The sequence below is a fragment of the Megascapheus bottae genome, chromosome 11 (genome assembly GCF_031878675.1).
Source record: "Megascapheus bottae isolate mThoBot1 chromosome 11, mThoBot2.hap1, whole genome shotgun sequence".
Taxonomy (NCBI): Eukaryota; Metazoa; Chordata; class Mammalia; order Rodentia; family Geomyidae; genus Megascapheus; species Megascapheus bottae.
The window spans coordinates 25,914,554-25,940,717 of NC_143519.1; the positions used below are offsets into that span (position 1 = coordinate 25,914,554).

General features: G+C 38.3%; 1 protein-coding gene across 3 annotated transcripts; it reads right to left on the reverse strand.

Annotated features, from left to right (window-relative positions):
- Positions 1 to 1,283: 1,283 nt before the first annotated feature.
- On the reverse strand, positions 1,284 to 26,076 carry Bora (BORA aurora kinase A activator). Of its 3 annotated transcripts, none has more exons than XM_090342048.1 (12): positions 25,974 to 26,076; positions 24,779 to 24,946; positions 22,631 to 22,737; positions 18,665 to 18,710; positions 15,846 to 15,927; positions 14,278 to 14,343; positions 13,697 to 13,753; positions 12,842 to 13,068; positions 12,203 to 12,335; positions 8,575 to 9,185; positions 3,604 to 3,735; positions 1,284 to 2,302 (listed from the first exon to the last, which is right to left on the reverse strand). In XM_090342048.1, exons 2-12 carry the CDS (start codon positions 24,929 to 24,931, stop codon positions 2,237 to 2,239), a joined length of 1,680 nt encoding a protein of 559 aa, XP_090198174.1. In that variant the 5' UTR covers positions 24,932 to 24,946; positions 25,974 to 26,076; the 3' UTR covers positions 1,284 to 2,236. The 3 variants fall into 3 exon arrangements, with proteins under 3 accessions (XP_090198174.1, XP_090198172.1, XP_090198173.1); XM_090342046.1 differs by lacking the exon at positions 25,974 to 26,076 and adding an exon at positions 25,839 to 25,965; XM_090342047.1 differs by lacking the exons at positions 13,697 to 13,753; positions 25,974 to 26,076 and adding an exon at positions 25,839 to 25,965.
- Between the last annotated feature and the right edge of the window lie 88 nt (positions 26,077 to 26,164).

Here is a 26,164-nt window from a genome sequence, read left to right on the forward strand (position 1 = left end):
GTAGGCTCTTCCTAGTGCATTATTGTACTTTGTATCTCTATATTTGGGCTGTACAATGTTGGAAATATTAAAAAAAAACACCTTTGATAACTTTGCTTCTCCCAAACAAGTATAACTGCTGTTTATATGACACTCTGAATCGGGATAACTGTTGCAGGTATATTTATATTCCATATGGGAGGATTTGAGGACCATGAGATTTGTGAATTTTTGAATCCCTGGAAGTGTCCAGGAACCATTAACCCATGAACACTGAATTAGGGCTGCACTGCAATTAAAAAATCCTAAGATCTGTTCTCATTCATCATAAAAAAAGGTATATGGCCTAGGTTAATTCAAGGCTTTGTGCTTGCTATACAGGTACTGTACTTCTTGAACAGGACTTGGTATTATCTCTAGGCTTTTTTTTTCTTCCTCAAGGCTACCTCTCCTTTGAGCTATATTTCCAGTTTTTGAGTGGTTAATTGGAGATGAGTACCAGGAGATTTTGTCTCAGCTAGCCTCAAATCATAATTCTGAGATGTGAGCCTCTTGAGTAGCTAGAATTAAAGGCATGGGCCATTGGAGCCAGTCTTTCCCCCAACCCACACCCCTCCATAAACTGATTGTGGGGCTTGAACTCTGAGCCCAGGTGCTGTTCCTGAGCTCTTTAGCTCAAGGCTACCACTCTACCACTTGAGCCACAGCACCACTTCTGGTTTTCTGGTGGTTACTTGGAGATGAGTCACATGTACCTGGGCTGGCTTTGAACTGTGATCCTCAGATCTCAGCCACCTGAGTAGCTAGGTTTATAGGCATGAGCTACCAGCACCTGACTCGTAAACTGGTTTTTCTTGAGATGAATTTTTCTTTTCCTCTACCATAGTGGGTAACAGCTGAGTATGTCATCATACTCAGCACTCTGTAAGGATGATGGCTAGCCTGGAATTGTATTCCTCCCAATTTCAGCCTCTTCTATAGCTGGGATGATGGAATACACCATTGTGCCCAGTGATTGGTCTGGTAAACTGCCCAAGTAGCAAAGATTAAAGTTGGTCAGCCACTGGTGCCTGGCCTTTTCTGTACTGACTTAGTGCTACTGAAACATGGTAGCCAGAGATGCTCCTCCACTTAGACAAGGATTATAAGTTTAAGGAACGATAAAACACCCATCTACTCAATTAAGCATCTTTACCAATAGACAAAATGGCTAACAGCTTTCATATTCATAAGGGAATGAACCTTTCTGTTTGTAACAAGGTTACCGGATATGGAAGAACAGACAGAGTACAACAAATGACACAGTAATACATTTTATTTCTTAGGCTTACTTTAAGCAAATTTTTCTTAAAGACAATCACTAAACTCCAAAAAACATTCTCCACAGATATTTTCAATCATGTTATAAACTTATCTACTGCTAATATATGTTACTTCAGAAAAAGTAATTTTCATTTTACGTATTTGCCCAGCTGTTACAACTGTTACTTCATAATTCTAAGTTCAACAGAAATTTCACTGTTCTCCAGTTGCAGTGGTTCTTAGTCTCCTGCATTCCATTCCTCTCTGTAGCCAAATCTGGGCTGCAGAGGATGCTCCTGGAACTCTAGGAATGATGGAATATTTTATTCTGGCATCCCACGTTTATTCCAGAGCACTTGGTTCCTGTTAGGATTACCTTTCTAGTATTTACATTTCAAGAGTATTAACCAGAACAGTTATCATGGAGACTTAAGATTTCCCACATACATAAAGAATGGAATTCAAATTTTAAGAAGACTCATACAATCTAATCTGAGTTTTACATCTTAATAATTGATTTCCTTTACATGGGTCACGACTAATTCATCTGTGTTCAAAAGTTTTTAAGGTAAAATACATAGTGCCTTCGCTTGTTCTTGGAACTATTGTTAATTGCAGTGCTTCAGGCTAAGTAGTTCACTGATCCTGAAAGACAGGACCCTGGTACCAGCTAGTGTCATTTTTTTTTTAATGTTTTTTTAAACAAACCAATCAAGGTTAAGTACAAAATATTTATTGATAAAAAATAAAGTTGCAATTCAACAACTTGGGAGCTTTTCTGTTCTTATGTCACTAAATTAAGATCTTGATTTTTCACATTAAGGAGGGAAAGAAAAATGAAGTATGTCTCTTAAAGCAGCTTTTCCCCCTCAGTCACCATCAGTCACATTGTTGATCTTGTGCATGAAAACATGGGAGAAGCAGTTGAGCAGAAGTCTCATACTGATGCAGGGATCTATGGACTGCTGTTGTGAGACGGGCTTGCTGCTTTCATCCAGCATCTCTGTGCTGTGTGGCCTGGCTGTCAAGAAAACAAAAGACCACCTTTTCAGTTTCAGCAGGATCCAGCAGTCAAGGATCCAGTTTACATGAACCATCCTTTAAAACTTGAATGCAAGGCCAGGAGTATTGCCTAGTGGCATCCAAGGATCCAGTTTACATGAACCATCCTTTAAAACTTGAATGCAAGGCCAGGAGTATTGCCTAGTGGCATCCATGAAGCCCTTGAGTTCAATTCCCCGGTGCCACATACACAGAAAAAGGTAGAAGTGGTGCTGTGGCTCAAAACTGGTAGAGTGCTAGCCTTGAAAAAGCCCAAGGACAGTGCACAGACCCTGATCAGGTTCAAGCCCCAGGACTGGCAATATCTACCTTAATGCCTCTACATTTAATTATAATCCTCCCTCTGAAATGGGATGTTAAATCATGATCAAGTTGGTTGAAGTTAATCTTAGAAGAGACTTGTTTAGACCTCAAATTAAAAAAGGCATCACAAAGAAGAAAGGTTTGGCCTTCCTGTTAAAGTTCATTTGGAGAGTTATGTTGTATACTTGATGTTTATAATACTTAACAAATTGGCACATAAAATTGAAGCCTATCCTGCTTCATGCTTAAAATCAGATTTCAACTATGAATTGCAATAACCATTTGATCAAGGATGAACAAAAATCTGAGTTAAAAGTATATCTACCTTTGTGGGGCTGGGAGTTTGGCCCAGTGGTGGAGTGCTTGCCTAGCATGCACAAAGGCCCAGGTTCAATTCCTCAGTACCACATACATAGAAAGAAGCTGGAGTGGTGTGTGGCTCAAGTGGTAGAGCTCTAGCTTTGAGAAAAGTACAAGGATAGCATGCTCAGGACCTGAGTTCAAGCCCCACGACTAGCAAAAAAATATATATCCATCTTTTGTAGAAATAATTTTTGTTTTTTTTTCCCAGAACACTATTAGAAAAACCAAATTTTTAAAAGACTACTGGGTTTTAAGAAGTCTTTTTTTTTTAAGTCCGATGTACAATCTCTCAGTTCTACAGCTTTATATAGGTTATGTAACATCCAAAAGATGGCATTTTTTAACCAATTTCCCCATAATTAAAAGGATGTTTTTGTTTTATTTTTCCCCAGATTATAGCTAATTCTCCCTTTCCTACAAACTCTTCTCTCCCCTTTGAGATCCTGAAGAGTTGCAATGTGTGTATTTAAAAAGACATTTGCCACAGCTGACTGAGCAGTACAGGATGAGGCATAAATAGAATTTACACAGAAGACAGGAAAAACACAATACTTCATCCCATGCCCATATAAGCTTTCTCTCTTTGTTCCATACCTTTGAATTACAAACTTGAGACTTAATTTCCACATCACAGGTTTGTGCATCACTTTCTCTGCAGTAACTTTCCACCCCAACTGTGTCCATCATATTGCTTCCACCAGTCTGTGTATTATACCCACTATCCATCTGGAGAGGAGTACAGAAAGAACACAAAGATAAAACTGCAAACAACTTTTACTTAATTTACTTTAAGATATATGTATTTTAAGTGAGTCGCTATCATTCACAACATCTGAACACTGTAAGGTAATATTTAGGGCTGGTAATACTGAAATTTGACAAACCTAAGAGATAGTTCTATAAAGAATCATTTATGCAATTTTACAATTCCTTGTGATGAACTTTTAGGAACAGATCTGTAATTGAAAATAGAACAATTATATCATTTCAGTTCTTTGAGGCATGCATAATGTATGGTAGCCCAAATTGGCCCTTAAGCATATTAGACTTTCTGTTTCTTCCATACCACTACAATATAAACTTGAGATTTAATCTTCACTAGGCTGGCTTTGAGCTCATGATCCTCCTGCCTCAGCCTTCGGAAGGCCAGAATTACCAGTGTGCACTAGTATGTGGGGCTTAGCATGGCATTCTCACCTCTTCAAGAAAGTACTTTTTGGCTTCTTGGTGTATTCAAATTTCCAGCATCATTACTCTTGCATATGGGGACTATAATAAAGTAAAATAAGGGTTACTTGAACCCAACTACTGCGGTATCATGGCAGTCAATCTGAAAACCAAGGAATGACTGGGTAGCTTATACAGTGTAGACACACTAGTCAATGGGAGACAGAGTGTCCAGGACAGCCTGGTGAGAGACACTGCAAAATTTTCTCATGCTATTCAGAATGCCATTCAATTGCAAACATGAATTGTTAATTTTCTAAATTTTCCATTTAATATTTCTGGACTTGGGTAACCAAAATCATGGAAAGCACAATTGTAGATAAGGGAGTGATTACTATCTGTGATAAACATTTATTGAATGGAAATTCTAGGTTGTCTGTGGCATTCAGTATCAGGCTATTTGTTTTTTTGTTTGTTTTTGGGGGGAGAGGGGGGGTCATGGGGCTTTAACTTAACCTTGGCACTGTTGCTGAGCTCTTCAGTTCAAGGCTACTACCCTACCCCATTTCCCATTTCCAGATACCCCTCAGTTGATGAGTGGATAAACAAGATGTAGTATTTATACACAATGGAATTCTATGCTGCTGTCAGAAGGAATGACATCGCCCCATTTGTAAGGAAATGGAAAGACTTAGAAAAAATCATATTAAGTGAAGTAAGCCAGACTCAAAGGAACATAGGCTCAATGGTTTCCCTCATTTGTCATAATCAGTAGAAACCTTGGGCTCTCCTAGCAGAGATTTACAATAGAACAAAACCTAGATACATAGGCAGTATAGTATGACGCTAAATGAAATGACCTCCAGGATATAGAAACAAAAGTCATATAATGAGTTGTCCTTAATGTACTATGTTATCTCTCATCTCTTTTGCTGTCCCTTGACTATCTCATATTGTTACAGTATTTCACCTTGTTATCTGATATATTGTATATATGCTTATTTGGTTATTTGAAAAAAGATAGGGTGGGGGGGAAAACAAGATGAGGGGCAGGAGTGGGGGGAGGGAAATGGGGACAAAGACATGAGAAAGGGTATCAGTGTTTGTGAACTAATGCACCTTCTATCAGGTGAATATAATGTAACGCTTCCATTAATTACAATAAAAAAATATATGGAAAAAAATTAAAAAAAAAAAAGTCTCAGGTCCTTTTGTGCCCAGGCTGGCTTTGAACCTCGATCCTCAGATCTCAGCCTCCTGAGTAGCTAGGATTATAAAAGTGAGGCACTACACCTGGCCTGTATCTGGTTATTTTTATTTTTTCTTTTCAACATCCCTATCTCTTTACAGATGAAGTTAAGGCTTGGGAAAGTTAACTTTCTTTCTTCTTCTTTTTTGTTTTCTTTTTTTTGAGTCCTGTCACTTGAATTCAGGCGGGAAGGTTGATTTTCACACTGTCACACACTAGGTGAAACGTAGAGGCCCCAAATCCTACGTTCTATTTTATTTTCACCAAACAACACTTCATTTGCTTTGCATAATGCAGAGCACCACGCAAATCACACACAAAGGGTTTACCTAGCACTTAAATCTTTCCTTGCAAGAAGGAAAAGGAAGATTCTATTTTTTCTTTTTTTTTTGGATGGGTCATAGTGCTTGAACTTGGCCTGGATGCTATCCCTGAGCAATTCAGCGGAAGGCTACCATCCTACCCTAGAGCCAAGCCCCACTTCCTATTTTCTAGAGGTTAATTGGAGATAAGACTTTCAGGTCCTTCTGTCCTGGGATGGCTTTGAACCTTGATTCTCAGATCTCACCCTCCTGAGTAGCTAGGATTACAGGTGTGAGCCACTGCACCCAGCTGAAGATTCTATTTTTTATTTCCTCATTTAGAATATTCTAGAAACTGTATCCTACTAGCTTAGCACTCATAATCCTTTGAAAAATGTTCCTACTTTTCAAGTTTGGATGCATATTTACTTACTAGTGGAAGTCAAGTTTCATTAGAACAGAACTCTTGTGACATGTAAAACAGAATCCAACATTATGTCTCAAGGGAAACACCTTACTCTACTCTTCGATAGAAATTTGATAAAAAATGTAAATGCAGATTGCTTCCAGATTATCTGCCAATTAAGCTTCTTTCTAAAATTCATCACTGTCAAATAACTGTCCTATAACTCAATATTTTAGGCACAGGGAATCTGAGACTCTAGACAAAGAGGAAGATGGATGGGCACCCCATTCAGATGGTGGCTGACCTTCCTGTCCCTAGCCCAGGCCATGCCAATGTCTACCATGCACCAGCCAGATAAGACAAATCATCTTGGAGAAGAACGACAGGCTAAGAAATATTAATCATGACCTACTCAGTATCATATAATTCCCGGCCTAAGACTCCAGAGCTTGCAAATAAAAGAACTAATTCAAATATGTAGTTCCTATTTTTACAGCTACCTTTTTTTGGTGCAAGTCCTGGGGTTTGAGCTCAGGGCCTGAGCACTGTACTTGGACTTTCTCAAGAGCTCTACCACTTTGGCCACAGCACCACTTCCGGCTTTTTCTATGTATGTGGTACCAAGGAATCGAACCCGGGTCTTCATGCATGCTAGGCAAGCATTCTACCACTAGGCCAAACTCCCAGCCCTACAGTTACTTTTAAAATGTTGTGTCCTAAGTCATTTTACACACACTTTGCTACTAATTTGCTTTTTTCTACCACAAAAGTCTGATGTGATTATCATTATAAAATCTTTACTAGGCCTGGTGGGCACTGTGGCTCATGCCTGTAATCCCTAGCTACTCAGGAGACTGAGATCTGAGGATCCTGGTTCAAAGCCAGCCAGGCACAAATCTTATTTCCAATTAACCTCTAGAAAGTGGGTCTTTGCTCAAGGATAGGGCTATTGCCTAGAGTGCTCAGGGACAGCCCCAGGCCAAGGGGTAGGGTGGTAGCCTTGAGCTGAAGAGCTCCGGGACAGCCCCCAGGCCTAGTTCAAGCCCCATGGCCCATGAGGGCCCGGAGTAGGGACAGGGGAGCCTTTACTGGTTCACAGTTGTCTCTAGTTTAGTCTTACAACAGCATTCCTTAAACCCTAGCCTCAGCACATCAACCCTTCTGTAAATGTGTTGTCCCTCAAGCTTGCTCCCCAAACACAGCACCTTGTCTCCCATTACTATCTACTGAAAACCAGCAGGTTCCAGCACTGATTGTTTATTCCTATTAACCAATCATTATTCTCTTATTGCTATCCTCTCTTTAAAGAGCTAGCAAGTTGAATAAGAGTTGTCACTTTCTGAAATTTCTTTTTTTTTTTTTTTGCCAGTCCTGGGCTTGAGCTCAGGGCCTGAGCACTGTCCTTGGACTTTCTCAAGGCTAGAGCTCTACCACTTGAGCCTCAGCACCACTTCTGGCTTTGTTCTATGTATGTGGTACCGAGGAATCGAACCCGGGTCTTCATGCATGCTAGGCAAGCACTTTAACCACTAGGCCAAACTCCTGGCCACTTTCTGAAATTTCTAAAGCAAATCGGCAGGGTAATTAAAATCTGCTTTTCCAATTCCATATTCAATATTTCCCCTCAAAACTACAAGCACTGGAACCCCTGTTCTTCCTGTCCCGCTGCCTGCCCGCCTACAGGATTACCTCTGCTGATCCTTCTAATCATTAATGTTACAAGTATCTTCTTGTTTCATATGAAAATATGCTGCTTACCTGGTGCTGGTAGCTCACACCAGGCCCTCAGTTCACGTGATAGGACCGGCAAAAAATAAAATTAAATAAAAAAAAAATTTTTTTTAAATGTTGCTTTTCCCATCTAACGTAAAACAAGGTGAAAATCCAAACTACAGACAATATTTCTTCCCCTTCACAAATAAAATTTTTCCAAGATTTTTCTTACTTCTTCCCTTCTATTCATTTTACCTTCACATCTTGAGGCTGTCCAATTATTAAATCCTTCTGTCATTACTCCAAGAGCCATTGTTCAAGGCACATGTTCTTATTTAGGCAGTACAAATCACTCATTCTTGCTTAAGATGCTCCATCACACTATTTTCCTCATTTTCTTCCGCTGTTGTATTTCTCTTGAGAGTTCTGTCTGCTTTCTCAGACCCCCTTGGTATTTCCTCAAAGATCTGTTGTTCTTACTGTAGAGTCCCTCTGGTTAAGCATACCTATGTACTTATATTCTGTTTTCTCTACATGGTTAATGAGTAGATTCTATGTGCTTAGTTTTTTGTTTTTGTTTTGTTTTTTTATGTATAAACAATTAGGATGAAAATATACATGAGGGGGATTTCTTGAAATATGCAATATTACAATTCCCCACATGGAACTTGTGATCCTTCTCACACCAGCAAGAGAATAAAGAGCTACAAGGTGTTCAGATACCTTACCTGAATGTTACTGCCCTCATAAGGAAGCACACTGCTCTCCGCAAGAGGCGACATGCACATGTGAGAGCTTTCGATACTGAAGGCAATTCCATTCATGAAATCAGTCACGGGTGAATTCCCATTGTCAACCGGCTCCTTAATCCAAGTGCTCTCATCCACTGTCTCTCCGGGGTCCGCCATGTCCACGGTGTCATTCTCCCTTACACTCTCAATGTCCTCCAACAGTGCTAGCTCCTTCTCAGAAGCACTGGACTGGCTCTGAGTCATGGACATGGAAGTCCCCAGTACTCGGGGGCTTCGCGCAGAGGTGTCACTCCTCAATGACCACGGCCAGGCTCTCCCAGCCTTGGTGACTGGTGATAAGGGAATGGAAGGGATGTTCTCTTTGTCTTCTTCCGGTTCCTCTTTGCTGTGAGTCTCCACATCAAAGGGCAAGTGAAGGAGTGAGCTCTGATGCAGAGTACTTCCACACACCTCAAGTCTCACAGGAGAGCAATTTCTAATTGGTGAGCAGCCATCTATAAAGGGGCTCCTGATACACGGGTTAGTGACTCCATTAGACTTTCTTCCAGATGAAACATCAGGAGACTGAAAAGGAAACTTCCTTTGTTCTACAAGATTGGAGGGATAAATGACATCATAAAAAATAAACATAAAAATGAACTTACACTAACGTTTGTATTTACTAAAGTAGAAGTGTGGTGTTACACAAACATTTTAGGGAGTGAAGCTCAAAAGCACATTTTTTCTATTTTTAACTAAAACATTTTACTCACAGAGAATTATTTCCTGTAAGCACACTGTTGTAGTACCAAAAATCATTGAAAGCTTTCTCTATTTTCATTAGCTTATAAAAATAAGAGTTTAAAAAACTTGGCAAATGCACATCGCCAATGTTAAATAAACATATAAGAAAAATATCCAATCACATGAATAAAGAGCATGAAAATGAAAGCAAGGAGAAATCATTCACTTAATAACATTCAAATCCAAATTAACAAGTTCTCAAAATATAATGGCTAACAAACAGGCAGAGTTCATCATCCTTAATGAACCAAGATACAATAAATAAAACAATAAGACAACTTTCTGTAATATATCAAACTAACACAACTGGTAAAATTTTATTACAATCTTATCATTTCTTAAAAAAAAATTACATCCACCCCTTCTGATCAAATAATTCCAGTCTTGGCAGGGTGCAGTGGCTCACGCCTATAATCCTAGATATTCAAGAGGCTGAGATCTGAGGATCACAGTTCAAAGCCAGCCTTGAAATTCATATCCAATTAACCACTAGAAAACCAGAAATGGTGCTGTGGCCCAAGGGGTAGGGTGGTAGCATTTAGCTGAAGAGCTCAATGACAATGCCCAGATCCAGTTCTCAGGCCCAGCGTTCAAGCCCCATGACCACCACCACCAACAACAACAGCAACAATAATTCTAATCCTGAAAATTTAAGGAAATATGTATAGCATTCTATGTAATCAGGGATGGTCATTAGTTTGGTGATGAAAACAACACAGCTGAAATGCTTATCAGTGGTTAAAAATAATTGGGATTGAGTTGCAGAGTGCTTGTTTACCAGCAAACAAAGCAAAGCAAAACTGAAGTGCAACATACAAATAAGAGACAATTTAAAACTACTGTTTTTTTTTTTTTTTTTTTGCCAGTCCTGGGCTTGAGCTCAAGGCCTAAGCACTACCCTTGGACTTTCTCAAGGCTAGAGCTCTACCACTTGAGCCTCAGCACCATTTCCGGCTTTTTTTTTTTCTATGTATGTGGTACCGAGGAATCGAACCCGGGTCTTCGTGCATGCTAAGCAAGCAGTCTTCGTGCATGCTAAGCAAGCACTCTACCACTAGGCCAAACTCCCAGCCCCAATTGTTTTGAAGTAACAAAAGACTTCAATGGATTGTGAAAACATTCATAAGAAAATGCTTTGAAAAAGGGGTGGGACAGCCCCTGGTGCCAGCCCTGATGCAAAGCACTAGGGTTCAATTTCCAGCACAGCAAACAGGAAAGAAAAAGAAAAAAGGAAGAGAAACTGTAAGAGAAACAGGAAGGGGAGGAAGCTTTATGACAAAGCAGTATATGTGGGTATCACTATGTATACTCAGATCCATAACCACATAAACATAGAGTGACAATACAGTGTAATTTCCTAATTTTTCTTTTGTATAACTAATTTTGGGTGGGGGCATTTACTGTTGTTATTGGTGGTGTTTTTGGTGGTCCCAGGGACTGAACTCAAAACCTTGAGCTTGCTAGAAAGGCTTCAGCTTCTTTCGAAATGATGATTTTCAGTCTCCCTTTATATCGAGGCCAACCTAAGCTACAAAGCTCTTGTTTGTGCTTCCCATGTCACTATTCATGATAGGCACAGGTCATTGTGTCTCTGTATCTAGCCAGTAGCTGAGAAAACAGGCGTGCATCACACACTCAGCCATTGGTTGAGATGGGAGTCCAGTAAATTTCTTTTCGCAAAGACTGGTCTAGAACAACAATCACCAACTCTGTCTTCCTAGGAGCTAGGATTACAGGTGAGAGCCAGTGAGCTAAACTATGAAGTGGTCAAGTGGTATAATTTTTTCAGAGAGAAACATGTCAATTTTTTTTTTTTTTGGCCAGTCCCGGGGCCTGAGCACTGCCCTTGGGCTCTCAGGGCTAGCGCTCTACCACGCAAGCCACAGCATCACTTCTAGTTTTTTCTATGTATGTAGTACCAAGGAATGGAATCAAACCTGGGTTTTTGTGCATGCTAGGAAAGCACTCTACCACTAGGCCAAACTCCTGGCCACCTGTACATCTTTATATATAAAATTACCTTAAGAATTTTAACCAAATCCACTTTCTTTTCACAAAATACAAATACTTGATTATCAACATCTCATATTAGATATCAACAGCACATGAGAACAAATCAGTCTCTGAAATTGTAAAGGGTTTTTGTAAAGTGTTTGCTGCAGCTCCTAATAATTAAACCAACTACTTTACAGTACAGTAGAATTTTACTGATAACTCGTCTTTGAAGATAAATTATTCCTTTTGTTGAAAAACAAACCAAGTTTCCAAAGTTGAAACTACATGGGATCATTTAAACTCAGCTAAAAAGGCCTTTTTAATAACAAATAATGAAAGCATAAACATTTTCACTAGGTATTTTATTATGTTTTTCTTTTGGTGCTAGTTCTAGGGCTTGAACTCAGGGCCTCAGTCCCTCAGATTTTTTCTCAAGACTAGCGCTCTGCCATTTGAGCTGCAGCTCCACTTACAGCTTTATTTTGATTTCTTTCTTTCTTTTTGCCAGTACTGGGGCTTGAACTCAAGACCTAAGCATTGTCCTCGGACACTTTTGCTCAAGGCTAATGCTCTGCCACTTGAGCTACAGTGGCACTTCCAGCTTTTATTGTGTGTGTGGACACCGAGGAATTGAACCCAGGACTTCAGGCATACTAGGGAAGCTCTCTATCACTAGGCCACGCTCCTAGCCCTTGAACAGATTCTTAAAGGTAAGAATCTCATTCTTGAATTTTCGGGCTAGCTTTGATCTCAGCGTCCTGTTTAGATTAGCTAAGATTACAGGCATGAGCCATTGGCACCTGGCAAATTTTATGTTGTAACATACCTGAGAGTGGTGTTTTTCCTACTTGGAGTGTCACTGGGGAAAAAGTGGGTGAAGAGATGGCTGAAGGACTGGTTACACTCCCCAAACTGTACCTCTTTGAACTTCCCTGAATAGGGCTGGAAGAAAACTGCCCCTATGAGAAAAGCAAAGAAGTAACAGAATATATTTATGTGGTTACCTTCTAAATAGCTACACTACAAGCTCTCTTGTCTTCAAAACATACTCATTAGTTAGCAAATGTATATAAAAACTACCAAAAGGCATCTTGAAGAAGACAACTAACAAGACTGGTACAAAAATTCTGAAAGAAGTGTACAATAGCCATCAAAAATGCATTGCATTTAAGTAAACCATTATATTTTACACCAAGTACATGTCTATGAAAAGTTTTTAAATAATTTATTCTGTTAACGGCAATCTAGTTGTTATGTTAACTTTTATATAATTTGCTAATAAATACCCTATACCGGACCCCAAGTCAATGTTGAAGAGTCTGAATAAAACATTTTGGTCATCTATGGCAATATATAAGCTAGGTTAACATTCATTAATTCCCCAAAGACAACTATTCCTATTCAGTGCAATCTAAGCATTCAGCCTACAACACAAGGAGCCACCACTTGCTGGAATACTTCTTACCGAGCTAGGTGTCTGCACATGACTCCTACACTGCACAGGAGATAAATCTACTGCATAAAACACCTCAGGTGATGCCTGAGCACTGCTCTGAGGACTTCTGGGAGAAGCAGAAGGCAAGGAGTCAGAGATGCTCCCATTGCCATCTAAAAAGAGCTTTCTTCTGAGAGATGAAGAACTGAGGTTTCCAGGAGACTGATCAGCAAGGTCATCTGCTCTGAAGTAGTCACCTGTATTAAACAAAGAGCAGAATAGTCTAGTCGCTTTGAAAAGCAATGTTGTTGTTCTTGTTTCTAATGATTTTTGATGCAAGATCTCATTATGTAGCCCAGGTTGACCCTGAACTCATGATCCTTCTACCTCAGCCTCCAGAGTGCTAGTATATAGCTCTGTTACCTAATTCTTTATAAACGAGCATATTCCAGCCACAAGCTGGAATTTTTTTCCTTAATATAAAATTTTTAATTGTTTATGTTTTATTAAAGAATTTATTAATATTGATTTTTACATAGTATTTCAAATGATGTGTTTAACAAACAAGTATTCAAGAAGGGAATCTCTATATACAATCTGGAATTTTTTTAAAAAAGGAATACAAAGCTTAATTATGTACATAAAATTAAAATCTCACATTATTCCTATTGGAGTGATTATTTGTATTATACTAATATGCTTATACTTATACTAAGATGTTGGTAGTTTATTCATAGGAACCCTGTGAACTTTTCTTGAACATGGTTAATTCAGGCTATTCAGGACAGTTTTTCCATTAAGAGATGGCATCCCCATATGTTCCATTTACAAAACGCCAACAAAACAAAACCTCTAAGTTATGAAAAGTTTAAAGAAAATATTTACCTAATATATTTTCTAAATTAAAATCCACGGGGAGAGACAGCAATGTCTGACAAGCAGCTGGAAGCAAGCAAGGATAAAATCAATGAGAGCACATGAAACACAATTCTGCACATGCTTTTCAACCCAGCGCTGCCCCATGATGTTCTAGCAAATGGAATCACTCCATTTACACACTTATTACACACCACACATTTCCAGTTTCCTACCCTTCTACAGATGGGGAAGATGTTAATAGTAAACATTAACTCCTGGCTGTGGGGCTGACATTTGGAAATGAACCGGAAGCCAGCTTCTACATAGGAGAGATTTCCCGTATTAACCAATTTTCCAAAGAATGTTTTGTAAAACTAGAAACCAATTCACACCTGGAACAAAAAAGAACACACTACTGCTATTTTTAAACCATGGCTGGATGTCTGTTTTAACATCCTCTTTCAAAGGAGAGCTCTTAGTTATTACAGATTACTCACAAAAAAGTAAAGAATTTCAGCTCCAGAGTATTATGTGACTATAAGAAGTATGTTGGAGTCAAATATAGCCTAATTTTCAATAATTTCATTTCAGATTGTGTCCATACTCACCATTGCTTTTCTCAGAGTGAGGGTTCAGCTTTTTTCCAGCCGGTGAGCCACCATTTATGTTAATACCTATAGAACATTTTAAATGGAAAAATCATTCATTTTTTAAATTTATTAATGTTAGCATTCCAGAGGTAAAAAAAAATAGTACATACTAGCCTTTTATGAATAATATAACTGAATCTATTTTATGAATATTTACATTCTAAGCGTGTATGCTGCTATCTTTTAGGTTACTTTTTTAACTTGAAAGATTTACAAAGATAACTTCTCATAACAAATAAGGAGGTACCAAATATCTTTTCTTCAATTTTGAAAAAGGCAAATAAAAATTACACACATTTGCAGTCTATACATTATAACAATGATATTTATATACATTATAGAATAAGCAAATAAGACCAATTTAGTATCTATTATCTCACACACTCCTATGTGGGAAGAATATTTAAAAGCTACCTTTAGCAGTTTTGAAATAAACACTATGATTAACTGTTGCACAACAGTGCACCATAACTTAGTTGTACTGTCTAAGTGAAACCTCATTCCTTTTCATCATCAATACCATACTCCCTCACTTTCTACTCCTTTGAATTTGATTATGTAGGTCCTACATATAAGTAAGATTGTATGTTGTCTTTCTGTATTATATCACTTTTAGAGTCCTCTAGCTTTATCCCAAGTTGTCACAAATCACAGAATTTCCTTTCATTTAGAGTTCCCTGTGAATATCTACCACAGATGGTTTTTAATCCCCCCAAGTTGAAGGACACTTAGTTGATTCCACTTGAGGGCTACTGAGGACAGTGCTGGTTTTATGATTTTGAATTCAGGGCCTGGGTGCTGTCTTGAGCCTCTTTGTGCTCAAGGCTAATGCTCTTGCACTTGAGCCACAGCATCAATTCAGGTTTCTGAGTGGTTAATTGGTTTTGAAACAGCTACAACATAATTTCCCAAAGTCATTTACATCTTTATCCTTCCTTAACAAATTAGCAAAAGCAATTTAATATTTTATTTATAACACTAATCTTCAAAATCACTGCTAAAGCCAACTATCTGCATCTTCAGGTCCTCTAGAAGTGTCACTGTAAACTGACATTCACAATGGTCATGAAGAAAAAACAGAATGGAGCCAGACGCAGTAGCTCACGCTTGTAATCCTAGATACTCAGGAGGCTGAGATCTGAGGATCTCAGTTCAAAGCCAGCCCGGGCACTGAAGTCCATGAGACTCTTATCTCCAATTAACCACCAGAAAACCAGAAGTGGGACTATTGCTCATGGGGTAGGGTGGTAGCCTTGAGCTGAAGAGTTCAGGGACAGCGTCCAGGCCCAGAGTTCAAGTCCCAAGACCGACACAGAACAAAAAAAATACAATGGTGAGCACAAACATAGTATATAGTTTTGATCTTAAGTTAAATTCTGATATCCAGGTTAATTTTAAGCACCAAACGCCTTACCAAAACAGATACACTGGCACTTTACTATGTTGTTTCACATTGGCTAAAGCTCAGTATCTTCTTTTGACATTTCTGATTGCTCTCATTCTAACACATAAATTTTAGCACTCACATTTACTGGAATGATACTCTGAAAGCTGTTTCCCATCATGATCAGTCCAAGGAGATGGAACGATGACATCCTTAGTGAAAAACTAGGACAATTAAAGTCATACGATCAGGCATATACACCCACCAAAATTCAAAACAGAACTTCTACTATTCTCAAATAGCTACCTATCATGTCATATTATGATTTCAGTTCAAATTTTTTTTTTTTTTTTACTTTGGTGCTGGTTTTGAATCCAGGGTCTGGGTACCATTCCTGAGCTTTGATGCCAAGTTAGTGTTCTACCACTTGAGCCACAGTTCTACTTTCAGCTTTTCTGGTACATAAATAGAGATAGGCATCTCATGAACTTTCTTGCCCAGGCTCGCTTTGAATCATGATCCTTGTCTCTCAGCCTCTTGAGTAGCTAGGATTACAGGTGTGAGCCACCGGCGCCTGGCTTAGTTCCAAGTATTTAATACTTAAAAAGATTGATGATTAAAGACAAATGGCAGAAAATTAAAGTATATATAAAGAGAAAGAAATACTTAGAAATCACTTACATTGAAAATCTGTAAATTAAGTTTACTCATAGAGAAATTAATCAATCATAAAGAGATCACAGATAAATTATTTTAAAGTTTTTGGACTATTTGAAATTGATGATGAAAAGAAAGATCAAGAGGGAAAGAATGAAAGATAGATAAGTATACAACTCAGCTAATCTAAATGGTGTGCTGAAGCTAGCTTATACTGGATCTCAAGACATGATCATTAAAATTTCTGGAATTTTACATAGCAACTGTTAAAGTCAGTATTAAAAATAAACTTACAATGAGACAGATTAAGAACATTCAAATCTCATTAGTTGATTATTTTACCATTTTTTCAACATCTTTACATCTCTGAGATGGAATTCCTACACATTATAATCTGTAATTTCCCTTTCCCACTCAGTGATATGACCTCAATAGCTTGAAATTAGCTATGGCTAGAGTATTTACCACATATGAATAGCAGCTGTCCCCTATAAACCTTACTCTTACAAAACAAGATTGCTAGTTGTTAATCATTTAAGTATAAATATAAACATTTATACATTGTTTATACATATTAAGTCTTTGAGTATATTTCTAGTGGTATACTCAAATGGAGACAGAACATTTGGATGCATTTTTTTATTTCAATCCTAATGCAGCAATGTCCTTTTTCTGTGTTTTAAGAACACATTTTCTTTTTCAGGATATGACAAAGAGTTCATTTCCTTAAGTTATCTCTGAGTCTTTGAGAGAAAGATCTAAAAACAAAGGGAATGACAAAGACTTGATAAAAACAACTCATGCATATAGACAAAAAAGTCCCATTGACTTATGAAGTAGCTTGTAAGTCAAAATGAAGAAAACATAAATTTAAGATGTCAGTTGAAATAACAAAAGCATAAATCCTAAAAGAAGTGATAATAGGGCTGGGAGTTTGGCCTAGTGGTATAGTGCTTGCCTAACATTCACGAAGACCTGGGTTCAATTCCTTCTTACCACATACATCAAAAAGCCAGGAATAGTGCTGTGGCTCAAGTGTCAGAGCGCTAGCCTTGAGCAAAAAGCCCAAGGATAGTGCTCAGACCCTGAGGTCAAGCCCCAGGACTGGCCAAAAAAAAAAAAAAAAAAAAACCCAAAAAGAAGTGATGTCAGCACTGCAGATAAATTCACAAAGCCCTGTCAGGCTCAGCAAGTCCATTGAAAGCACACAAAATACAAGATCAACAGGGGCCAGAGCTAGTGCATTGTTACTGCAAAAATTTCAAAAATCTTTATGTGTATCCGATAATATCTAAATATCCAAAAATATCTAAGAAAAAAAAGTAAGCAAAAGAAAAGCCACGTGTAACTAAGGGAAGAGGTGGGTAGAGTGGGGAGATTCAGGAGAAAGAGGAAACATTCCCTAGCATAACACTTTCTGGTGAAAGAATGGATAAATAATCCTTACACTTAAGAAGGAATTTGGCAATCAAAAACACAAAAGTGGGGTTAGAGGCATGGTTCAGATGGTAAAGTACCAGTCAGTAAGTGATAGTGTCAGATACTGAGTTTGAGTTCCAGTCTCAGGGGGAAAAAAGGCAAAGAGTATAAGAAAAAAAAGTTTGTTTACTATGTTTACTAAAAACTTATATAAAACAAAAACCTTAAAAATAAAAACTTAGGGGCCGGGAATTTGGCCTAATGGTAGAGTGCTTGCCTAGCATGCATGAAGGCCTGGGTTCAATTCCTTGGTACCACATACATAGAAAAGCTAGAAGTAGTGCTGTGTGGCTCAAGTGGCAGAGCACTAGCCTTGAGGAAAAAGCCCAAGGACTGCTCAGGCCCTGAGTTCAAGCCCCAGGACTGGGGAAAAAAAAAAATCAAAAGGACTAAACAATTACCTATGTTAATTTAGATTTAGATTTCTGGCCTGAAAGAATTCAGCTTTGCTCACTTAAACTTCCACTTAAAATGGAATTTTCTGGCAGCCGTATTCTGAAGTCACAGGGAAGACAAATTTTATCAGGCCCTGAGAATGTAAAGAGGATCATGACACATTGTTAGCAAAAAAAAAAAGAAAAAAACAAAGTCAGGAGAATAGAAGCACAAAGGCAATCACTGCCATGGTAAAGGAGTGCTGAGAGAGGGACACCAAGATGACTGACCATCACTGGTCTGACAAAGGCGTGGAGAGATGCTTAACAGGACTAATGGGGAAGCAGACAGAAAGTATTTGAAGAAAGACTGTCTCACCTAAGAGGTGTGACAGAGGCAGAATTAATCCTTAACTGGCTTAATCATACATCAGTAACAGTGTTAAGTTACCTCTTCAATGGCTTTTTGTCTTTTGTCTTCCACATCTTTATCTATTCTATACAGAGATAAAGAAGAAAAATAACCAGGCTATTACTTCAGCTTATTGAACAGTTCAAATAATAACCCTTCAAAGAATAATTTTCCTCCATTGCAAACTGACAAATGTTAAGCTCACTTTAAAAGAAAAATTGGCATGGTATAACATTTAGTTAATGGCAATATTCTGAGATTCATCATTTAGTCTTACTTCCCTTCCTACCACTCAAAGTTTGAATGGAATAATTTCTTTTTAAAGGTTTGTATTGATTTAAATTACTACCAACAAAATAAATTTCAATAAAGTTTGCTCCTTAATCAATGCAAATAAAGAAATATTTCATTTGACATAATCTAAAAATTGTCCAAATTGTCTCTCTTCAGTTACAGCAAGTTTTTCATAGTGGTAACTTTACTCTGAAATGGAAGAAAAACTATCCTCTACAGTTCTGGATAAACAGCAAAAACACTGATTCAGAAATAAAATAGCATTCTGTGCATATAGTTTTTTAACTTTAAAATAATAAGGAATTACAGTATCACAAATTTTTTAGCTATTAGATTTAGGAAAAATTAGGTCTAAAGACAAGGCCTAACCTTGCTTATACCTTAGCAGTTAGCCTTTGAGGACCACTTTATTTTTTTTTCTTAGGACAGAAAGATTGCATTTCATCCAAAAATTAGCATACACTTTTTCAAACAACAATTTTAATTATCTTTTTCTCTCACAAACTATTCATCCATATATTTGTTCCCGGCTTCACAAATATTATATTAGAATGTACCTGTTTCAGAAATTTAAATTATGGCTTTTTCAAGTAAAGAAATCAGAAAATAAACTCTAGTGATAACCTACATATCTCAGCTGCAATGACGGCCATTTTGAGTTTTCTTTACCTTATCATATTCATAACCAGATCAAAATGACAGTGTATAATTATCTTAGCTTATGTAGGCGCTTTGCCCTACTTAGAAATCTTCCGCTAGTTCATCAGAGGGATTTCAAGAATATAAATTACGCAAGTGAGCACTGAAGGTAGTAAAAATCAGTGTGGCCAAACACTGTAGAGCCAGATGGGAATTTCTACAAACAAAGTACTGGGGCTAGCATGTTGCTGTGCCACATTGAAATACAAGGGTAGCTATGTGTGCCCTGGTTGGAGTCTGGGATGTGGGAGAGGAAACCTTCAAGAGTAGTTACCACCTGCGTGACACGAAGAGTATTTCCACTATCCTCAGAAGAAGCCAGAAAATCACCATTTGAATTACTTAAGTAAATTAGTATTGTTTACTCCACTCCTTTATTTTGCCCTATATTATAAAACTACCTACTGAAATACACTAGGATTCTTTTTAAAAACTTATGGGGAAGAAAGTACCTGTGGTGGCTTACACCTGTTATCTACTCAGGAGGCAAACACAAGGAGGAATCATGATTTGAGGCTACACTGAGCAGATAAAGGGAATGTCACATCAATAATAAGCCAGTCAGGTGTCAGTGGCTCATGCTTGAAAATGGTACTCAGGAGGCTCAGATCTGAGGGTTGTGATTCAAAGCCAGCCTCAGCAAGCATTTGGTTGAAACTTTTTTCTATACCAAAAAACCAGAAGTGGAGCTGTGCCTCAAGTGGTAGAGTGCTAGCCTTGAGTGAAATGGCTAAGGGAGAGAGCTCAAGGCCTGAGTTCAACTGCAAATACCAGCAAAAAAATAAAACAAACCAAGAACAACAACAAAAAACACCCAGGCTCAGTACAGTGGTCTTAGCTTACTGGAGAGGTGAAGGTAGTTGGCCCATAGTTCAAGGCTGGGCAAGGTACAAATCTAAGATCCTATATAAAAATACTAACAGTAATACATTCAGGCATTGTGATGAAGCACAAGGCCCTGAGTTAGAGTGCCAGTATTAAGGGCAGATGAGAAGACACCCAGGCAATACATCATTTATTAGCTCTATTATTAGTTCTTTGGGGGCAGAAGTAATATTGTACAGTGTTCCTATTTCTCCTTAATGCTGAGTGAACAGGTGACCATGATTCAACATACTGAAGGAATGGGGGAAAATGACAAAACATACAGCTTGGGAGGGGAAAAAAAAAAAAGATTAACAATGGTTGTTTGCTTTAGATAGGGTTTTTTTGTTTTTGTTTTTTTTTTTTAATTTCATTTTGGGTTTGTTTTTTTTTTTTTTTTGCCAGTCCTGTGGCTTGAAATCGGGGCCTGGGCACTGCCACTGTGCTTTCTCAAGGCCAGCACTCTATCATTTGAGCCACAGCATCACTATCAGCTCTTTCTGTGTATGTGGTACCAAGGAATGAAACCCAGGGCTTCCTGCATGCTAGGTGAGCACTCTATCACTAGGCCATGCTCCTGGCCCAAACACGCTATCTTCTCTCTTGAAGGTACTACTTAAACTTAACTTAAAATTTTAGGCTTTAGTTCCATTCAATTCCTAGAATTATTTATGAACATTAATCAGAGTGAATAATCATCAAGTTAGCAAAAAAAAAAAAAGGATGGAATAGAAAAGTCAGGGAAGTATTTGTAAGAACATATCCAAATGCATGCATCTGTGTGTGAATTCTAATGGCATGGGGGAAAAGATCTCGCTGTTTCAGATTGACAACAGCTCTACATCAGGACAAAAAATTAAAAGCTGGTCATGCCACATATTTGATTCTTTTATTTTATTTAATTTTTTTTTTTTTTTTTTGCCAGTTCTGGGCTTGGGCTCAGGGCCTGAGCACTGTCCTTGGACTTTCTCAAGTCTAGAGCTCTACCACTTGAGCCTCAGCACCACTTCTGGCTTTTTTCTATGTATGTGGTACCGAGGAATCGAACCCGGGTCTTCATGCATGCTAGGCAAGCACTTTAACCACTAGGCCAAACTCCCGGCCCCACATATTTGATTCTTTCCAAATATTTTTTTTAAAAAGATACCAAAATAGGCCTCAAATTATAAAATACCATTAACTATAATGTATAATTAAATGCTAGGTAGCTCTGTTTCCCTACAGTCTAAGCTAGGCCCCAAAGGCTCACACTTTCAATTTTAGCTTTTAGAGAAGCTCAGATCATGAAGATCACTATTTGAAGCTGCCAGTCAGGGCAGAAAAGTCCATAGGACTCCATCTCCAAACTAACCAGCAAAAAGCACAACAGATAAAATGGCAGAGTGCCAGATGAGCAAATGGGAGACCCTGAGTTCAAACCCCCAGTACTGGGGAAAGTTTTTTTTTTTTTTAAAAAGGCATGCATGTGCTCACTACATTGGGCCTCACTCAATCATAGCAGCACAAGTGTAAGGCATACTAATACTTTGCAGTTCACACAATCTATCAATGAAAAAGTTCAAACTATGTGGGTATTATGTAGAATCCAAGGAAGTATAATTCAAATTCTCCAGTGAGCTATGTTAACATAAAATGATGTCTAAAAAGTTCTCTGTTGATAATGTTCTTCTTCACCACTTCTTCAAGTGGTGAAAGGGAGATTTTATGTTTTCCCTAATATGGAATCTTGTTTTTTCCTGAAATACCAAGATCAATGTGTGAGAAGTAATGCACCTTCTATCCAGCGAATATAACTATAAACCTTCCATACATTAAAAAAAAAGTCAGCAGTCACACAATGGAAAAAGGTACAGATTTTAAAATGTCATTTCTTTTCCCAAGTACTGGGAGGCAGAGCTGTTTCACAAGCAACAGAGGGAGCTTATCTCTCAGAAAAGTAGTTCTACTCTGACCTGGAAAGATTATCTATAGAGAATCTTTCTAGATATAGTTCTTTGAGTGTACTCATTTAGATAGGAAAAAAAATCCAACTTTTTTTTTGTTTGTTTTTTTCCTCCCCAGTATCTTTACATGTACAAATATTCAACTTTTACATTTTCCTGTATATCTTCACTTCACTACATTTAGTTACACAAAAGGAAAACTTACCGAGAATGACTTAAGTATGATGCTTGACGATGAATCTCTTCTGGGTCTATTTCTACAGGATTTATTACAGCTAGCTGATCAATAGACCATCTAAATTCCCCTGGAGTCTTAGCAAAAGAAAGTGAGCTTATAAGTAAAAGCAAACTAAAATAATTCTTTAAAATGCTAACCAATGTTACCTTCAAAAAAATGTGAATGATTGTAACATGGGAATACTTAATTCTAAAGTTTGTATTTTTCAGATTTGATTTTTCCACTAAATGAAAAGCAAGTATTTGTTAAACCACACTAAATCAAATGTATCTGTTAGAACTTCATTAGTGGTTTAAAAAATGAAATACTATAAAAACTGTAGAAACAAGTCATGCTCATGTGAAATAGAAATTTCTCAGTTATTAAAGTTCAAAAGCTTTTACTGTAAGAATGAATCAAAGTTAAATGAAGTACTAACTAGAAGTGATTCCAAAAGCTCATAGGAGTCCTAAAAGGCTTCCTAATATACTGAACACAATCTCTTTTTATCACCATTGTATTTATCACAGCACCTACCTCCTCTTTGAAATTGCACACTTAACTGTGTCTATGCCATTAGCACAGAGGTTGGCTTTCTTTGTAGGTAGTAGTTTCTTGAGACAATTTCTCATAATGTAGCCCCATCTGGCCTGCAATTTGTGATTCTTCTGCCTCCACTTCTCCAGTGAAGGAATTACAAATTTGTGCCACCATCTGACTTGGGTATTAAATATATAGTTGGTACTGGGGTTTGAATTCAGGGTCTTGCACTCTTGCTTGGCTTTTATATTCAAAGGTGGTGATCTACCACTTGAGTTTCACCTCTATTTGGGATAGCTTCCTTCAAGTAAGAATTGTTTCAATATATATTTAATATCTATATCTATATTCTGTGTGTTGGTTCTGGGGTTTAAATTCAGGGCCTTGGGCATTGTCTGAGTTTTTGTACTTAAGCTAGAGATCTACTACTTGAACCACAGCTCACTCTGACTTTTTAGTGATTAATTGGAGATATAAGTCTCATGGACCTTCCTGCCTAGGCTGGCTCTGAACTGGGATTCTCAGATCTCAGCCTCCTATGTAGCTGGGATTATAGGCATGAATCACAGGCATGTGGGGGCAGTTTCTGTACTTTCAAATGGAAAAAAAAAATCCGAAGAGAACTGGGCACCTGTGGGTGACTCATGCCTGTAATCCTAGCTACTCAGGATTCTGACATTTCAAGATCTCAGTTTGAAGCCAGTCCAGGCAGAAAAATCTGTTCTGTGAGATTCTTATCTCACAGAAAAAGCTGGAAGTGGTGCTGTGGTTGAAGTGGTAATGCACTAGCTTTAAGCCCCAAAGAGGTTCAGAGACAGCACCAGACCTCAAGTTTAAGATCCAGGACCAGCAGGGTAAAAAAATCCAAATGGATTCTTTTTATGGCATGACAAATCTCATAATATTCAAATTTTAGTATCCATAAAGCTTTATTTGAACACAGACATTGTTTTCACCTGTGCCTCCATGAATGTTGTTTCAATACAAACTACATGTGTTCAGTACTTTTTTAACTGTGACCTTGAAGACATGTAATGCCTAAGTATTTCCTGTTTGCTTCCTAATTTAGAGACTACATAATTAAAGGACACTACTTCCTCAGCCATAGTATCTAACTAAACACGAAACACAGAAATCCAGACAAAATAAAATAGCCAGATATCAGTAAGTTCTGCTGTGCCACTGCGCAGCAGAGTAACTACAGGTAACAATAATAAATTGTGCATTTTCGAAAGTTAGAATTTCGAATATTTATACCATAAATGAAAAATATTAAAGAGATAAGGCATACCCTGATTGAAACATACAATATACACTTGTAGCAATATCACAGGTCGCCACATACGTAGTTATGTTTTTATGTATCAATTAAAATTGAAAAAAATTAAACAGCAGATGTTAATATCTTTTTGTAGCTAACATATTACTGTCCCAAACCACAAGGTTGAAACAAACACTGTAACTTAAATGGCACATTGCATTTATATGTTCCAAAATGTATTTTCCTCTTACCTTTTAAAAAATATTTACATTTAAAATTATTTGAAAGTAGTCTGCCCAAAATTCATTATAACCATGAGTAAAATAACAACTTACTGGCAATTTTGTGGATTTAAAAACAGAAGGACTGGCAAGGGTTTGTTCATGCAGATTCGAATAATCACTAGGACTTTCAAAAGGATTTAAAATGGGGATTCTTCCTGGAGTTTCTGGTGTTATTTGCATTTTTAATTCTTTGACATCTCCCATAGCACAGAAAGCAAACTAAAATAAATCATAATATACATATAAAAATTACAAAGTATCACAGACATTAATGTTGACGATTTAAGACATACTCAATAAACAATTTCACCAAAAAAACTAATTCAAAATCTAACTCTCGGAGTTACTTTATAGTTTACAAAACAAACAAACAAAAAAAAACCCATTACACACATTTTCTTTTTCCAAGTGATCCTCGAAACCAAAACCTTGAAAGGTAGGCAGGAAAGCTACTACGAGCAGCACTATTGTCTGGCAGATTTAACGAAGTGTTTTATAGCAGGTAAGAGTCAACCGAATTTACATGAGTTCAGGGCTGCCTCTGAGGTATTGATTAAACAGTACAGTAGGCACAAACAGCTTTCCAACCCTAGATTCCTACTAGTCGGTTTTTTTTTTCTTTTTTAAATTATCTCAAGACTCGACCATCTTCCCGGAAACCTAAAGTTACTTAACAATTCTTCGCATGAAAAAAATAAGTTTATGCAAGGGTACCCTTCTCATACTTCAGGCCTCGCCAGAGAAGTTAAGAGTGACAGATATAAAGAATTAACTGCCCTTCGCCCCTAGGATCAAGCCCTCCCCACCCATAGAAAGCCAGACTGCATGACTTCCATTCAAAGGCGGGGATGGGGGAGGGGGGAGCGGGATTACAACTAGAGAAGAAAATCCACTTGTGGACAACCGAAGGCACATCCGGCTCCCTGGTCTGGAGAGCAAGAGAGGTCACCCCCAAAGCCGCCGGGCGCCCCTGTCCTTGCAAAGCGACTCCCCTCGCTCGTATGCCCATTCACCCCGGGGCTGAGTAGGGAAAGCAAAGCCTAGAGCTGAGAAAACGGGAGCTTTCCAACTCGAGACAAGGAGAAAAGCCCAAGAATCGTAACGAACGTACCTACAAGTGTGTACACATAAAGAAGCCCCCCCCCACAAAATCGACTCCGGGGCTCACGGGAGGGGAGCCGGGGACCGCACACACCACAGACAGGAGGCAAGCCCCAGACTCTTTAACTCCCCGCTGCCTCGCTACCTTCGACCAACCAGGCCACGGGGCGACTGGCCAATCAGCGCTCGCCGCTGTCCGCGAACCGGCCAATCGCGTCGCGGCGGCGGAGTGAATTCGAACGCCAACTCCTCACTCTACGTTCCGCGCAGTGTAGCGAGGCTCGAAATTCAAACCAACGCAGCCCTCACGCCGGCGACGGGCGCGACGAGGGGGCG